Source organism: Nicotiana tabacum, chromosome 11 (assembly GCF_000715075.1).
Source record: "Nicotiana tabacum cultivar K326 chromosome 11, ASM71507v2, whole genome shotgun sequence".
In the NCBI taxonomy this organism is placed as follows: Eukaryota; Viridiplantae; Streptophyta; class Magnoliopsida; order Solanales; family Solanaceae; genus Nicotiana; species Nicotiana tabacum.
In genome coordinates, this window is record NC_134090.1 from 172,194,299 (window position 1) to 172,212,468 (window position 18,170).

At 36.4% G+C, this 18,170-nt stretch overlaps 1 protein-coding gene across 3 annotated transcripts; it reads right to left on the reverse strand.

Annotated features, from left to right (window-relative positions):
• Nucleotides 1-485: 485 nt before the first annotated feature.
• On the reverse strand, nucleotides 486-13,005 carry LOC107779363 (ultraviolet-B receptor UVR8). 3 transcript variants are annotated; one of them, XR_012696866.1, is made up of 11 exons: nucleotides 12,635-13,005; nucleotides 10,760-10,833; nucleotides 10,584-10,668; nucleotides 4,439-4,558; nucleotides 4,114-4,347; nucleotides 3,716-3,958; nucleotides 3,325-3,368; nucleotides 2,485-2,821; nucleotides 2,303-2,393; nucleotides 1,247-1,290; nucleotides 486-1,055 (listed from the first exon to the last, which is right to left on the reverse strand). XR_012696866.1 is itself a non-coding variant. In XM_075225727.1 (11 exons), exons 1-11 carry the CDS (start codon nucleotides 12,840-12,842, stop codon nucleotides 933-935), a joined length of 1,449 nt encoding a protein of 482 aa, XP_075081828.1. In that variant the 5' UTR covers nucleotides 12,843-13,005; the 3' UTR covers nucleotides 486-932. The 3 variants fall into 3 exon arrangements, 2 of the variants coding, with proteins under 2 accessions (XP_075081828.1, XP_075081829.1); XM_075225727.1 differs by having other exon boundaries at nucleotides 2,639-2,821; XM_075225728.1 differs by lacking the exons at nucleotides 10,584-10,668; nucleotides 10,760-10,833 and having other exon boundaries at nucleotides 2,639-2,821; nucleotides 12,635-12,979.
• Nucleotides 13,006-18,170: the final 5,165 nt, after the last annotated feature.

An 18,170-nucleotide genomic window follows, 5' to 3' on the forward strand; every position in this document is an offset into this window, starting at 1 on the left:
ATTTTTGCCATATGAAATTTCAACATAATATGCTAAAGTTTTAATGTGCCGTATGTAACACAATACTTACGGGTTCAATTGACCCCTTGCAAAACACAAATTTATATGTAAACTTTATTAAATTGTAAAAAATAGTGAATACAACCCATAAATTTCAAAAATGATGGGTTCAATATTAAACCCCTTAAATATTGAACTCATAGAATTTAAATTTTGTATCTGCCTCTATACGCAAGAGTTCCATAATCCAACATATTATATTGAATTTTTTTTGTTATTTCCGCTAATTGTATTCTAATCCAGACTCATTAAATAGTGACTATTTTTCAATTATTTTGAAAATGCTGACTATTTTTTCGAACTGCAAGAAAAAAAAAAGTAACTGAAGCTTGTCCATCAAATTAGCTAAGCACCACATTCAATAGACAAAACACCATACATAGAGCCATTCTATGACGATAGGGAAGGAAAAAGGAAACACAAGATTTGAAATGGTAAGTCTTGGCAGAGATCTGAACCCAGTTCTGCATAATAATAAAGAGATCGCATTTCAATCATCCCTCACTACACAATATGAAGTACACAGTAAAGGAACCCGGGTGCAAAGGTACCACAAAAGCTATCACAATGACTGCTCTAATGCTATAGAGTTTCTTTCATACATCAGAAAATCCAGTCGCGGAGAGGATTTACACTGACAGACTAAGATGTCTTGACATGATAGAGACGACTTCTCGTTCTTCCCAAGTTGTTGCTTGGAAGGACGATGATGACCTCCTTATTCTTGTAAAGAATCACTCCATGCCTAATATGTATATGCATGCAAACTACTATATGTACCATATGCATATATCACAATGAGGATCTTGAAATAGAAAACCGAAAGCACCTAACCTAACAAAACTTTGAATGGCATCAATATGATGAGTAGTTCAAGTAGGTGATTCAGCTAGTAGAAGTGTGTGCCACCACCCACAAGCGACGTTTGTTGGTACATGACCATCGATTGAGACTTGGGATGGAATATTCCGATCAATCACATCACCCAGTCCAAGCTGCACAAAGATGAAGCCATTTGTTCAATAGATCATCACACTTGTAGAATGCCAAATAAATAAACTTAACAAACTGGCACGTTCCTATACAAAATCGGTAAGATAACATATAAAGCGAGCCCATTCTTGAGCAATGACTGAAACCTATGACTCCAAGGAGAAAATATGCTGAATACACCTAAAGCTTGTACCTGGCCATACTTGTTCCATCCCCAGCAGAACACTTTGCTATCATCTACATAAAACAAAACGGCAGAAAGGTTAGATGAGCTTAAAAAAAAGAGAACACTCTCTAGTATGAACAAACTGTTAGTTGCTGTTTATCCAGAAGATTGTACAATAAGCTGAACAACTTATCAGAACGGTACAATAAGCTATTATGGCCTACAAAATAGACACTGCTTCCATTTTCGCTCTTCTTCTTCTAGCGTTTTTTTAGCAGACCACTTCAACAAGCATATATGCTTTTATTCCTATTAGACTTCTAGCTCAAGAAAGGACAGTTTCTAACACCTCTACAATCATATGTTGATTGTAGGAGAAATTGCTTAACTGAGTTTCCCATATGAGAATTCACACTCTTCCCCTCGGATACCTCAGCTATATATTTATGGTAGATACAGATCAAATCATGATAAAAAGAAGAAAGCCAACCATGATACCAAAAAAAAATATTCATGTTCTCCAAAAGGTTATCCATCTTTCATTTAGTCCTTAACCCCTAGTTATAGACCATTATAAGAAAACGAATTCTGGAAAAAAATGGCATTGCAAGCGTTCAGTCAATCTTGCTGAGGACCTTGTAGCTGTTCAAGCTTGTGCAATTGTAAGTGTTTACAAGTCCTTAATTAACTAACTTCAAGAACTTATGGTGTCATGGGTTGACGCCCATCAAGTTTACTCTATTGATCAATGAATAGGCTCTCTCAGAAAAGTTACAAACAAAAAGTCCTGCTATATAGAAATTGGTATTTGGTGGATTAACCTCTGAAACCAACTCACTAATGGAAATAATTCGGCAGCAAAAACCATTTCCGCGTTATCATATTCACTCGAATAATTATCAGGCTGTGTACACTTCCGAGTATTGAAGTTTCTTTGACTCTATACTAACAAGCTCATTTGTCACCTTGATTTTCATCTAATTAGCCATGACATCCCCCCATCTTTTCACTGCATCTTCTGATGGGTCTAACCGTTGTATGTCTAGCAGGAGAAAGTTTTCAAGATGCAGATACAAGTCATACCTGTGACTACGGCAGTATGTCGTGCTCCACATGATACAACTTTCACATGCATGTTCTCCAAATTTGGAGCATCCAGGAGCCGAGGTAGTGTCTGATATTATAGATAAAAGTAAAAGTTTAGTACTAGATAGGAAAAGATCTGAATCTCTTGGTTTAGTCTATAATGCAGGAAACCTACTGACCAATAAACTTTGCCAGTATTTCCAAGTAAGCAAACCACATTTCACCGTATGATATGTTACCCAGATTTCGGAAGCCTCTTATATTAATAGTTGTAACTGTACCAACAGACCTATTGTTTGGTTAGAAGAAAAAGAACCAAATTCAAAAATGTACCTCAGCCTGTTCGGCGCCAGTGCCTAACTGCCCAAATTGGTTCCCTCCAAATGCATATACATCACCATCTGCAGAAATACAAACAGTGTGCCAGAGCCCTGCTGCTACACTTTCTATCCTGATGCCAAGTAATGAAGATACACACGTCGGACTTAGCTCATCATCTGTACTCCCCTGACCACACTGCAAATGCAGCATCGGCACTTAATATGCTATTTAATAAATAAAAGAATCTTATAATATGATTACCGTTAATTTGCTATGCCTTTCCAAGTTCAAAGCACCTCTAGGCAAATTCTCAAACCTGAAATGAACTTTAGGCATTGGCATAAGGAGCTTAGAGAGTGAATATTCCTTCTTTCTCTTGTTAAGAAATATTTTTTTCTTATGGAAGAAGTGGAATTCCACTTCATAAGTTTTGTTATGGTCAAGTGCCTAGTGTTCAAAAGATCCTCGTGCTACAACATAGTGCATGCAGATCTCTTCAAGTCCAGTGCGATTGGGTTAATAGAAAATAGTGTCATGAGGCATATATTACTTTACTTTTTACATATACGGTGCATGTATATACACATAGGCAGACACGGAAATAACATAAGTTTAGTATTTCATCAAGAATATAGCTTATTTGAAATAACTCCAGTGCTTAAATTCACTATGGAATAGACTGATCCCAGGAAACTCACCTGTCCATACAATCCCCAACCAAAAGTTAACAATGCTCCAGCATCTGCCTTGAAAACCAGCAGCAATAAGTAATAAGTAAAATTACAACAACAACAACCCAGTAGAATCCCACTAATGGGGTCTGGGGAGGGTAGAGTGTACGCAAACTTTTCCCCCATCCCGGAGGGAAAAGTAATAAGTAAAATGATTGAAGAATTATAGGATTGCAAGAGGGAAACCATATACAATAATGTACCAATAGAAAACACATGGAAAGTATGAGAACAACAGTCATATGAAATGTAGGTACGAATTGATAACTAAAGTTCATGCTGATTAACAAGTACTGAAATGTAGGTATAACCAACTGATGACTATCCCAGATATCTACACAAGAACTAGAATGCGAACCTGTAATTACTGCACTGTGTCGGCCCCCGCAGGCAATTCTCTTGACATAATTCCCTGGAACTCTGAGGCCTTGTCCCTCTGATCCCGGACATCCATGAGAAAGGCCCATAGCTCTGTCCTTTCGCAGAGAAGAAGAAGAATCAATGCACGGCACAGGATGTGGGGAGGATACCATTCGAATCCTGGAGCCTAGACCAAGCTGTCCTTCCCCTCCGTAGCCCCAACCCCACACTTGTCCTATATCTAAATGAAAAAAGAAAATGTCATTCTTCTTTGGTTTCTTTAACAATGTAACTATATAATTCACAAAAGGGCGATGTACACAAATTATGCTCCAGGAAGCTACGGACAACTGTATGATGTGTTGAAGCAAGTTTATCCAAGACATACAAAGTTACCTGACAATGCCAGTGTATGCCGGCCACCAGCTGCTACACTGACAATCCGTACCCCTGGATTTAATGCGACTAAACATGGCAATGCTGAGAGACCTTCATCACCTGAGGATGAGCTCTCAGCTTGTTGCTTAGCTGATGATACCCGTCTACGTTTTGCACTATCCTCTCCAGCTCTAGTCTCTATACCAGATACTGCTCCAACCGTGGACCTCGATCCCTGGGGGTGAGGGCTTACTGTGATAAAGTTAATCTTCAAAATATTACTCTGTAAAATGTAAATAGCAGATTGTGCTTCTTTCTGACAGTGAAGCCAATCCGAAAATACCTTGCTGTGCCAGGAATGAACTCTGTCCATCGTTTACCTCCTTGTCTACAGCTGGCTCTCCAAGAACCTTTCCAGAAGGAATGCATTCCTTCCAACCCCATGTATACACTTCTCCATTTCCTGCATTTAAGGTTGAGTAGTATATCATTCTAAGGTTCCATAAACACATTATGACAAGGGGATTAAGAAAACAAACAAAAAGTGAACCTTGGGCCATAGCTCACTATGGTTTAAGAAGGAATATATAAACACTGGAGGCCAAAGCTCTCTAGAAAATGGACGCTGAACATAACTCAACCCCAAAAACTAGTCAAGAGGTGACCATTGCTCATGATCATATAAGGAGACAAACAGCCCATCTGTCAACCAATATGGACAACTTTCACACTCCCCCTGCCAAGTGGAGCGTGGATAACATAACATTGGGGCCCAACATTGGGACACGCAATAACGAGGATAGGTTGGCCTCCGATACCTTGATAAGGAATAGACCTTGGGCCTAACCAAAAGCTTGCGCAAACAGGTGTGAATTGACCCAAGACCATATAAAGAGACAAACTATCATCCCTCAACAAATGTGGGACACTTAACATATTCAATTCTTATATCTTTGTCAACTTTGCAAAATTATGACTACCCAAATCTAGTGAAGGAGGACAACAGAATGGATGTTGAAGTAGATATATTCTTACACTGGAATACTATCCCAAAGTCACAAAAATACACAAGCTTCCAGCTGCAAAAAATTAGTGGCATCATTATCATGAAAGTGATACGGTGTCCATCTCATTCAAATGATTTGGTAGCCAATTTTGTTGACTTGGTTTGGTTTGGTAGCCAACCTTGTTGAATTTGTATAATTTGGTAGCCAATTTTATTGACTTGGTTTGGTTTGGTAGCCAACCTTGTTGAAATTGTGAAAAGGGTGTGTAAATTGTCAAATATTATAGGCTTTAGAGAGTGAGGTTTTAGCTATAAAAGGAGAGCTTTAACTCTCATTTCTACACACCAACAAAGAGAGAAAAGAGAGAGCAAGGTATTCCATAAACTATAAGAAAATAGTTTGTGAAGAAAAATAGAGTGTGAGAGATATTGTAGTGAGGTGGAAAAAAGCAAAAGAGTGTTTATTTCTTTTGAGGGTGTAGTAGTCTTAGGAGTATTTTTTACTCGTTACTACACAGTGTAAAATTCCTCGCTATAGTGATATCAGTTGCTCTTCTTGGCCGTGGTTTTTTCCCTTATTCAGAAGGGTTTCCACGTAAAATCTTGGTGTCATTATTGCTGCATTTCTATTCTTGTTGATTTAACCATAACTTAGTGTTCTGCGTTTATCACTAATACCGTGAATACTATTTTTACGGGGTTTATTCCCAACAAGTGGTATCAGAGCCAAGGTTCTATCTGAGTATGCTCTGTGGTTGCAGCACAGTCTGAACTTCCACATCAGAAAAGAATTACTTTGGTCTCCTAATAAAAGTATTTGTATTTGTGATAAACGATGGAAGCCAATACTAGTAGAATAGTTACCTTGAATGACACAAATTATGCCATTTGGAAGGGCAAAATGGAAGATTTACTCTATGTCAAGAATTTTCATCAACCTGTCTTCGCCACTGTAAAGCCTGATAATAAATCAGATGAAGAGTGGAATCTGTTACACAGGCAGGTTTGCGGCTTTATTAGACATTGGGTTGACGATAATGTTTTGAACCATATTTCTAGGGAGACACATGCTCGGACCCTATGGGAGCACCTTGAAAGTTTGTATGCTCGGAAAACTGGAAACAACAAGATGTTTCTGATAAAGCAGATGTTGGGTTTAAAATACCACGATGGTTCCGCGATGACACATCATCTGAATAATTTTCAGGGGATCATGAACCAGTTATCTGCTATGGGCATTAAATTTGACGAAGAAATTCAAGGCTTGTTTCTACTTGGTTCCCTACCAGATTCTTGGAAAATTCTTAGAACTTCATTATCAAATTCTGCTCCGGATGGTGTGATCTCTATGGATCTTGCCAAGAGCAGCCTTCTAAATGAAGAGATGAGAAGAAAATCTCAGGGTTCCTCCTCATTAGATGTCTTGGTGACTGACTCTAGGGGGAGAAGCAAGAATCGGGGTTCTCAAAATAGAGAACATAATAGAAGCAAATCCAGAAGCAAACTTAAAGATATTGAGTGTTATCATTGCGGGAAGAAAGGGCACACAAAGAAGTTCTGCCGGATTTTGAAAAAGGAGAATAGAGACGAGGAAGAACAGAAAGAAGATGGCAATCGTGTGGCCACTATCACTACGGAAGATCTTGTTACAGTCCTTGATGCGGATCTGATAAATATTGCTTGTGATGAGTCAAGCTGGGTTGTGGACAGTGGTGCCGCATCTCATGTGACATCAAGGAAGGAATTTTTCTCATCATATACTCAGGGTGACTTTGGAACTCTGAGTATGGGTAATGAGACTGTATCTAGGGTGGCTGGTGTTGGAACGATTTGTTTGGAAACTAGTATTGGAACTAAACTAGTTTTAAACAATGTAAAACATGCACCTGATGTTCGTTTGCACTTGATCTCTGTTGGTGTTTTGGATGATGAGGGATATGTCAGTACCAATGGTGCTGGAAAGTGGAAGCTCACTAAGGGCTCCATGATTGTGGCTCGTGGGGAAAAGCGTCGTGGTCTATACTGGACTACGGCCTCTACCTGTGTTGATATGGTGAATGCCGTTGAGAGCCATAACTCTTCAACGTTATGGCATAAGAGGCTTAGCCACATTAGCGAGAAATGACTAAATGTTCTGGCCAAGAAGAAATTGTTGTCAAATTTTGAAAGTGCAAAATTAGAAAAATGTGAGCACTGCTTGGTTGGAAAACAAAAAAGAGTTTCTTTCCAGTCTCATCCTCCTTCAAGAAAGACAAAGTTGCTTGAGTTGGTGCATTCAGATTTATGTGGTCCAATGAAGACAAAAACTTTGGGTGGTGCACTTTATTTTGCTACCTTTATTGATGATTGTTCAAGGAAACTTTGGGTCTACATCTTGAAGACTAAAGACCAAGTGTTGGGTGTCTTTAAGCAGTTTCAGGCTTCAGTTGAAAGAGAAACTGGAAAGAAGCTGAAGTGTATTCGTACTGATAACGGTGGTGAATATTGTGGACCGTTTGACGAATACTGCAAACAACAGGGTATCAGACACCAGAAGACTCCTCCTAAGACTCCTCAGCTTAATGGTTTAGCAGAAAGGATGAACAGGACATTGATGGAAAGAGTCAGATGTTTGCTTTCTGAAGCAAAGTTGCCGAATTCCTTTTGGGGTGAGGCTTTGTTAACCGCCGCACATGTTATTAATCTATCCCCTGCGGTTGCTTTGCAAAGTGATGTTCCAAACAAAGTTTGGTATAGCAAGGATGTCTCCTATGACCACTTGAAAGTGTTTGGTTGCAAAGCTTTTGTACATGTGCCTAAAGATGAGAGGTCAAAGTTAACTGCCAAGACAAGGCAGTGCATCTTCATTAGTTATGGCCTTGATGAGTTTGGTTACAGGCTATATGATCCAATTGAGAAGAAGGTTGTGAGAAGCCGTGATGTTATCTTCGTGGAGGATCAAACCATTGAAGATATTAACAAAGCGGAGAAGTTAAAATCTTCAAGTTCTGAAGGTTTAGTTAATCTTGATCAAGTTCCTTATACAAATGGGGATGACACTGGTGGGCTCAATGATGATGGTGATGCCCGGAACCATATTCCAGATCAACATATTGATGGTGATGGGGATAACAATGCTAATGTTGATGAGGTAGATGCTCCTACTCACGAAGCTGTGGACGAGTTAGATATTCCACTCAAGAGGTCTTCTAGACCTCGTACTCCTTCCTCCCGTTATTCACCCAATGAATATGTATTACTCACTGATGGGGGAGAGCCTGAATGTTATGCGGAGGCCATAGAAGAAGAGCACAAGGATCAATGGATTGAAGTCATGCAAGATGAGATGAAATCTCTGCATGAGAACCATGCTTATGAGTTGGTGAAATTACCTAAGGGTATGAGAGCTTTGAAGAACAAGTGGGTGTTCAAAGTTAAAGCTGAAGAACATAGTTTGAAGCCCAGATACAAAGCTAGATTGGTTGTCAAGGGATTTGGTCAAAGGAAAGGTATTGACTTTGACGAAATATTTTCTCCTGTCGTAAAAATGTCCTCCATTCGGACAGTTCTTGGTTTGACTGCCAGTCTTGATTTGGAGATTGAGCAGATGAATGTGAAGACTGTTTTTCTTCACGGTGACTTAGAAGAGGAGATTTATATGGAACAACCTGAAGGCTTCAAGGCAAAAGGTAAAGAAAATCTTGTATGCAAACTTAAGAAGAGTCTATACGGATTGAAGCAAGCTCCCAGACAGTGGTACAAGAAGTTTGAGTCTGTTATGGGGGAGCAAGGCTACAAGAAGACTTCTTTCGATCACTGTGTGTTTGTACAAAGATTTTCTGATGACGATTTTATCATCCTCTTGCTATATGTGGATGATATGTTGATTGTGGGCAGGAATTCTGCTAAGATTGACGAGTTGAAGAAACAGTTGAATAAGTCTTTTGCAATGAAAGACTTGGGTCATGCTAAGCAGATTTTGGGCATGAGAATTACTCGTTCGAGAAACGAAAGGAAGCTTTACTTGTCACAGGATAAGTACATAGAACGTGTACTGGAGCGCTTCAATATGAAAAGTGCTAAGTTGGTTCGCACACCTCTTCCTGGTCATCTGAAGTTTGAGCAAGAAGATGTGTCCAACAACAACGGAGGAAAAAGAGAGAATGGCCAAGATTCCTTATTCCTCTGCCGTTGGAAGTTTGATGTATGCAATGGTATGCACTCGACCAGATATTGCTCATGCAGTCGGTGTTGTTAGCAGATTTCTCGAAAATCCAGGAAAAGAGCATTGGGAAGCTGTAAAGTGGATACTCAGGTATCTAAGAGGAAGTTCACGTGAATGCTTATGTTTTGGAGGATCAAATCCAATTTTGAAGGGCTATACAGATTCTGATATGGCAGGTGACCTTGATAATAGAAAATTCACTACTGGATATTTGTTTACTTTTTCAGAGGGAGCTATATCATGGCAGTCAAAGTTGCAGAAGTGTGTCGCACTATCTACAACTGAAGCGGAGTATATTGCGGTTACTGAAGCTGGCAAAGAGATGATATGGCTCAAGAGATTTCTTCAAGAACTTGGATTGCGACAGATGAAGTATGTTGTCTATTGCGACAGTCAGAGTGCAATAAACCTGAGCAAAAACTCCATGTACCATGCGAGAACAAAACACATTGACGTCAGATATCATTGGATTCGTGAGCAAGTGGAGAACGAATCACTTCAAGTCAAAAAGATTCACACGAGTGAAAATCCTGCAGATATGTTGACCAAGGTGGTACCAAGAGACAAGTTCGAGCTATGCAAAGAACTTGTCGGCATGCACTCAAACTAGAAGATAGTGCTATCTCCTCTAGATGAATGAGACTGGAGGGGGAGATTGATATGGTGTCCATCTCATTCAAATGATTTGGTAGCCAATTTTGTTGACTTGGTTTGGTTTGGTAGCCAATCTTGTTGAATTTGTATAATTTGGTAGCCAATTTAATTGACTTGGTTTGGTTTGGTAGCCAACCTTGTTGAAATTGTGAAAATGGTGTGTAAATTGTCAAATATTGTAGGCTTTAGAGAGTGAGGTTTTAGCTATAAAAGGAGAGCTTTAACTCTCATTTCTACACACCAACAAAGAGAGAAAAGAGAGCAAGGTATTCCATAAACTATAAGAAAATAGTTTGTGAAGAAAAATAGAGTGTGAGACATATTGTAGTGAGGTGGAAAAAAGCAAAAGAGTGTTTATTTCTTTTGAGGGTGTAGTGGTCTTAGGAGTATTTTTTACTCGTTACTACACAGTGTAAAATTCCTCGCTATAGTGATATCAGTTGCTCTTCTTGGCCGTGGTTTTTTCCCTTATTCAGAAGGGTTTCCACGTAAAATCTTGGTGTCATTATTGCTGCATTTTTATTCTTGCTGATTTAACCATAACTTAGTGTTCTGCGTTTATCACTAATACCGTGAATACTATTTTTACGGGGTTTATTCCCAACAGAAAGATGCTGTGGATACCTGTAACTGCAACACAATGTGCCCAACAGGCAGCCGCTTTTACTATTGAAACTTCATCAGGAAGGGGAAAAGGCTCCGGAATTTCCTTCAAAAGGTCAACATAAGAAATTGCAGGTTATTTGACGTGTCTCTAAGTAGTCAGTAAGCTGAGTAAACGAAGTTAGTGAAAGAATTACCCCATGTTTCCCTGATGTCACATAGCTTTGTCCTAAATCATCCGTTGAACCCCATGTAATGAGCTTCCCAGCATCTGATAGAGTAGTATAAAACGGCATAGTAATTGCAAATTAGGTAAGATAAGTAGCAGATAATTATCTGAAATCCACTTTTGAATTTAAAACTATGTACACAAAGAAGAAATTGTAAGTTCTGCCAGGAAGTAATGCATCAGAAGTTCACTGAAAACTAAAGTTTGGCATCCAATATGTTCTTAGTTGAAACCATCAGTTCCATGAAGTGATCCAAGCTTCCGTTTCAAAACTTACTTCTACTCAAAAACATCCATGACTAAGAGGGTGTTTTGGTAAGCCTATAACCAGTCGTCAACAAGTACTTTTTCGCTTATCTACTCATTTTTTAAACTCTAAAACTGTTTACTAGCAAGTGTTTATAAGCCAAAATCAGCCAAACGTCATAAGCAGGAACGTACAACTTATAACTTATGACTTTTCAACTTATAAGTACTTTTGAGCACCCCCTACGGGTGCGTTAGCTTTATAAAATTTGCATCCTGTTAGCTTCCAATAGGGAAGATCTCCCCTTAAATTTGGCTTCGGTTTCATAACACTAACAACCCGTGGTTTATGACCCTTGTCAAAAAAAAACTTATAAGTACTTTTGATTTGACCCAAATCTTTTACTATTTTACTCCTAGTAGTTTTTGTAATCCCCAAAATACTCTTTCCAAAGTAAAATACTCCTGACTCCCTCTACATTTTATTTTTGTCATTCATCCCTTTCAATGTAAAGATACTTTTAAATTATATTTTTTAAAAAAAAAATCAAATACATTTAAGTCATTTTAAAACACTCTTTCCAAAATAAAACACTCCTGACTCCCTCTACATTTCATTTTTGTCGTTCATCCCTTTCAATGTAAATATACTTTTAAATTATATTTTTTGAAGAAAATTCAAAGACATTTAAGCCATTTTAATTAGAAAAGTGTTTATCAGTATTTACCAAACACACCAACTACTTATTATCAGTTTCAACACTTCAATTCAAACACATAATTACTTATTTATAAAATCCTTTTAGCATTTAAAAGCACTAATCAGCACGTGATGATTATGATTGTGTATATGGACATAGAATCTTTAAGTTTTTTGAAATAAAACTTACACATTTAGAAATTACATTAAAAAAAATACTGTCGAAATTACATTAAAAAAATACTGTCGAAGAACAACAACTTGGTTGACTGTCGAAATTCGAATACTATCACATAAATTGGGACGGAAAGAGTACTACTTTTAAGCAGCTAACCCAAACATATTCTAACTATAATGTCCTACTCACTCCTTCTCAATTTATGTAATGTTGTTTGACTGGACACAAAGTTTTTAAAACAAGTCATAAATATTTGTGTAAACGTAAAACAAAAAAGAACAAAGTTAAATTATTTATAAATATAGAAAAATATTATTCCCTCTATTTCAATTTAGATGACACATTTCGCTTATTGAGAGTCAATTTGACTAAACAAGCTAAATTGAATTAGCTTTATTCAATATTTAAAATTAAAATTAAGATATTCAAAATACGAGAAATACTATAAGTTGCAATTTTTCTCATATTAATATGATAAAAATATATTTTTTAAAATGTTGATCAAATTTTATACGGTTTGACTCTCGATAAGCAAAATATGTCAATCTAATTTGATACGGAGGGAGTATTATTGTTTTAGAACAGTCTAAAAAGTAAACAGTGTAACATAAGTCGGAAGCACATGCTCAGCTGCAAATGCAAAAGCAAAAACATAAAGCTACAGTAAACCTGTAATAAAACCCAAAAATGGACAGGAAATGCAGGAAGAGAGAGAGCACCTGAAATGGCCATAGCAAATCCACAGCCACCACCACAAACATCCTTCCATGAGTAATTTCCTGACTGTGGAACCCTAACAACAACAACTGGAGACAACAAAGGTGACCTCTGCGGCACAGCTCCTGGTAAATATCCCCACATATACACTATTTTCTCCTTTTCTACTACTTCCATTTTCACACTTCCTTCGCCTTCACTTCCATTCATTCCCACAACTACAGAAAAAAAAATAACAAAAATAGAGAAATAAATAAATAAAAGTTGAAAATAGAAAGAAAGTTTTTCTTCTCTCTTTTCGTTTTTCAGTTAAAGAGAATTTTGGAGCGCTGTGTTTGTTGTGTTTGGTTGGCGAAAATATTGTGAAAGGTGCCCTAAAGTTTTTAATTAGAGAGAGGGAGAATCAATTTCAGAGCCAATAAGGATGCCACGTCGGATGCTTATGTGGATTTATGTACACGTGGCGTTAGTTCGGCCGCTAGATTCTTCCGCCATTTACAGCCAGGAGTAGCCTCGAAGTTTCTGGAATTTCGGCCTTTAAATTAGACCTTCCGTAGACCATTGAGTGCTTGCTGCCGTGGTCTCACGTTTGTGCGCCACGTGTCTATTCTTTTCTTGGTCTTCAATCTTTACGTCTTACCACGTGTCACAGGATTTTTTTTTTTTTTTTTTGTATTTAATCATCTTATAATAGGAGTATAATAACTCCACTTATGTAGATTTCTTTGAGTTTGATCCATTAAAGGGAAAACGAAAAGAAAATTTATTATCAAAACTCGACCCCAATTACTCCAATTAAAAAGTGATGAATTCTCATTTTGCACTTTCAACTCTACTTTCTTTATAATTATCCTCTGTTCGGTAGTCGGATAGGGGTAAGGTCTACGTACACTTTATCCTTTCCAGATTTCACTAGTAAAATTATTGCTGGGTTGATGTTGTTATTGTTTCTTTACAATTATGTTTGGATAATAAATTTCTTTAATGGTTAAAAATAATACTACCAAAATTTGAAAATTTGATGAGTTTAATTAGTGACTATTGGAGTTCTTCAAAGTTATGAAAGTATTATAAATACAAGAAAATATGTCGGCATCTTTTTACTTCTAAATAAACAATTTGTCAAATAAAATAACATAGCTGAAGTATTAACTATTTACTTTATGTATAATTTAGTCAAAATCAAGCACCCTCCCCCGGCCACCCTTACTGCCGAAATGCTGTAATATCAATGGAAAATAATGTCAAGTCTCAAGCCGGCTATATTATTATCTGTTGTTTTATTTGCTTCAGTTATCTTATTGCTTTATTATTTTTAATACGACTTCTTAACTATTATTTTTCTTTTTCAAACCATCTTTGAAATGTTTTTCTTGAGCCGAGGCTGTTTCGAAAACAATTTTTCTTCTTTCACAAAATAGGGATAAGGTCTATGTATTCACTATCTTTCCGAGACCCCAATTGTGAAAACACGTTGGTATATTATTGTTGTTTTTTTAGTGGTACCTACCTTAAGATATTGTTAGCAGGTCTCCTAAGTCCTAACAAAACTTTTGAAAAAAATCAAGAGTTTTTTGTTATATATTACTTGTGGTTTTGCTTGTGGCCAGCCACCCACAAATAGGAGAATGGGTCCCTGCATTATATCTCACGATTAATATGGTGATCAATGTCAACTAAAAGTTAAATTTAGAAAAAGTAGAAGAATAACTTCTATGTCATTCGATGTGATATATTTTTCTTTTAATTTATTTTTTTTAAAAAGATATTTTTGCTTTTATTTTTAGACATAAGGTCAAATACATTGATGACAAGCCATCAAACTTGGTAAAATGTCTTCATCTCAGCCAAGCCATTTGAACATCCGATCATGTATGCTCTTTTAAACCATTTAATATCAACATTCTTATAGGAGTTTGCATAATTAATTTATTGTGGATGCCATTAAAGTATTACTCTTGATAGTTTATGTATACTTAATTAGTGTCAAAATTTATATCTGATTTTTGAATTATGTCCCTATCAAATAGGATCAAATACGGAGTGTGGGCTGATTTATGATGAGGTTTTACTTATCTCATGGCAATCATTTAGAAGGGTTTCTTTTTATATATTAATATATTTGGTATTTGATATTTATTGACTCGCTAATTTAGTTTGATATCGCGTAAAATCAATTGAAGAGACAGTGTTTTTTACCAAAAATTTATCTATTCTCAAAGCTCGAACGTAAATCGCTTATTAAGGATGGATGATTCTATCCATCTACACCTTTAAGTGGTCATTAATTGGGAAGGTACTCAGTACACTTTTTCCCTATGTAAGGTTTTGTTTTTCGACTCAAACATTGTTGTTTTCTTTATTAGCTTTTGTACGCGATCATTCATAACATCAACACGGTTATTTGTCTTGGTAGCAAGTGTTTTTCCTTTAACAAGATCTTATGTGGCACAAATCCGAATTCGTTTGGAGGGAATCTCCATACGTATTAAATTAAATTATAGATCCTCCTTACGTGCTTTATTAATTGCTTGGTCTAAGGTCATGTGAGCCATTTTTCTCCTTATAACATGGTAAAAGAAAGATGAATTTTCATAAATTATTATAATTTAGAACGTAGTAACTATAATTTGCCAAATTACCATTCATAACTACTATTCAATTGTTACCGTCAATTGTATTTATTCGCGCAACGAATACAAGATGTAAATTCAAACGCGCAAAGAATACAACCAAGACGAAATACAGAAATACAGAAAAATAAAATGCTATTGCTGAGAGTTAAACTCAAGACCTCCACTAAGCAAATGCTCTAACCAACTAAGGTATGAGAACTTGTTGCTCTCTTATTTCAATTCAAAATAATTAATCTCTTATTCATGAATTTGCTATAAAATTTAAATATCGCTACGAATGACAAATTTACTGAAAATATAGTTACAAATAATAAATATAATGTATATGCTTGACGTGTTGCGTACCAATGAGCAGTGTTGATGGGACAATTGCAAGATCTGTAAGGCCATAGGTCGGCCTACTGACCCAAATAACATGAGAGGCCCATAATTGCAAGACTGCTATAGACATAACTTAACTTCATTGACAAGAGAGTACGGATCCGGAAAGCCACATGTTCATGAGTGATTTGCACAAATTGGACACTTCGGTATCACTCTTATTTTTTAGATTACGCTCGTCTCATGGGTCGAACTTCAAATTTAATAAGTGTTTTCCTCGCTTGCTCTATTAACAACAATTTTTTTCTTTTGACCTTAAAAATTTGCCCATGAAGCAAGGAGGGGTCAAAAAATCAAGATCATTTATTTTTAAGGTCATTAGATATAATTTCCTGCATGTTTGTACCATAACATTTTAGCCTCAGAAAATATGTAATTTGAAAAAAGCTACTATTAAGTTCTCAAATTTCTTCCAAATATCAAGCACTTCAAAGACTACACCAAGCCCTACTTGATTATATGTAGGTCTTTCTTATTAATCATTTGATGGGATGATTATTGTTTGTGGTACAAGGAGTACAATGATTGGGCTTGTTGGGCCCTAGAATTGGATGGTTGATGTTCTGAAAGGGTTGGATCAGTGTGAGGGGCGGATTTAGGTCCTTTTTACGGTGCATGTGAACACTTGGTTTTTCCATTACTATGTATATATTTTGTAAAATTGATCTAATATAATATGTTGGCCCCAATACTCCAAAAAAGTTAAATAGTACATCTAATTGAATGCCGAGTTATTTATCCAAAGGAACATGAATTGATTCTCACTTAGTACTTTTTTCTTTCCTCACCTTTTCAGTGGTGCACATATATATTAGAAAATTCTGCATTCGCCTCTGATTAGTGTGACACAAATAGTCTACCAGTATTATCATTCTTTTTTTCTTTTAGTTAATTGTTCTTTTAGCATAAGATCGATAAAATATAACACACGAAATTGAAAAATAAAACACAAGAGTTTTTTGTAGTCACGTTCTTCTATTCAAAGCTTACTTTAGCCGAAGGTCTTTCGGAAGCAGCCTCTCTACCTCACAAGGTATGGGTAATACTTGCGTACATACTATCTTTTCCATAGTCAACTTGTGGGAATATTTTGGGAGAAATTCAAAAATAGCCAGATTTACAAGTGGTCATTCAAAAATAGTCATAGTTCAAAAGTCATCGAAATTTAGCCACTCTTCATGTAAAGATAAATCTGAACGAAAACACTGTTCAAAATCCGAAAAATGCTCTAGCTACTATGCATCTATTAAAGTGCCTTTTTCCCTAGTATATTATACTGGAGCCATCAAAGTATACCGGTCCAATATAATATGCTGGAAGTTCATGCACAGGTGCACCGAACTCCAATATATTATGCTGAACCGGTCTCTATTGCAGCAAAATAGTAGCTATTTTTCAATGACTTGGCAAACGCTGGCTATTTTTGAATGACCAATCCAAAAACTGGCTAGACCGTACTATTTTAGCGAATATATTGGGTATGTTGTTATCTTCTTATATTCAAATTGTAATTGATTATAGGAGATAATTTCCTCTATTGCTTATAGGAAATTGTATTTGGCGTTTGTTGAAAATTTAAAAAACCGGAGTTCCCAAATGTTACTTTTGAACTTTTTGCAAGCCGTATTTTTTTAGTTGCTTTTGCAAAAATTTCCAAATTCCAAATCTTTCAAAAACACCATAAATGAATTGGTTTTTGAGTTTTTAGAAGATTAGATAAGCTGGAGTTTGGGAATCTTCAAAAGAAGAAAAGAAGCTAACTTTCTTTACAAAAATAACTCAAACAAATACATATTACAAATTTGATTTGGTAAATTTTTCAAAGAAACACCACCTTTGACATGTTCAATAATGCAATCATTTGATAAGGGCCCAAAATCATTGGCTGTTATTAATGAATTAAGCAGTACTTCAATTCAGAGTACTTCCTTCCCCACAAAGTTAACCAATAATATATACATCTATATGGGTATCAAATGAGAGATAAATTGTTTGGGTAATATTTTTGACGAGTTGATTTTGTGTCGGTAGTGGGTCATACTTCAACTTGTTTAACTCGTGATTTTATTTTTACAAATCTACTTATCCAACCCGCTCTTTGATTAATAAAATCCAACAAGTTTATCGCTTTTTGATGATGCAGATTTCTAATAGGCATATAAAAGTGTACGTCAAAAAATATCCAACCTTATCATCAAGTAGAATAATATCACATATACATTTCAATCTCCCCTCGCTTCTCTCTCCACATATATATAAACCCTTCCTCTCCTTCGAAATGTCCCTCTTAGAAGGGTGATTTGGCTGCCATCGCATAAACCATTTTTAATTATAAATGTATCAAAACATATTCAATCACACACAAGAAGGTGGGCATTAATAAAAATAACAAACTCAGTATAATCCCACAAGTAGGATCTGGGGAGGGTAGTGTGTACGCAGACCTTACCCTTACCTTAAAGGTAGAGAGGTTGTTTCTCATAGACCCCCGACTCAGGAAAGATGAAAAGAAAGCAAAGGT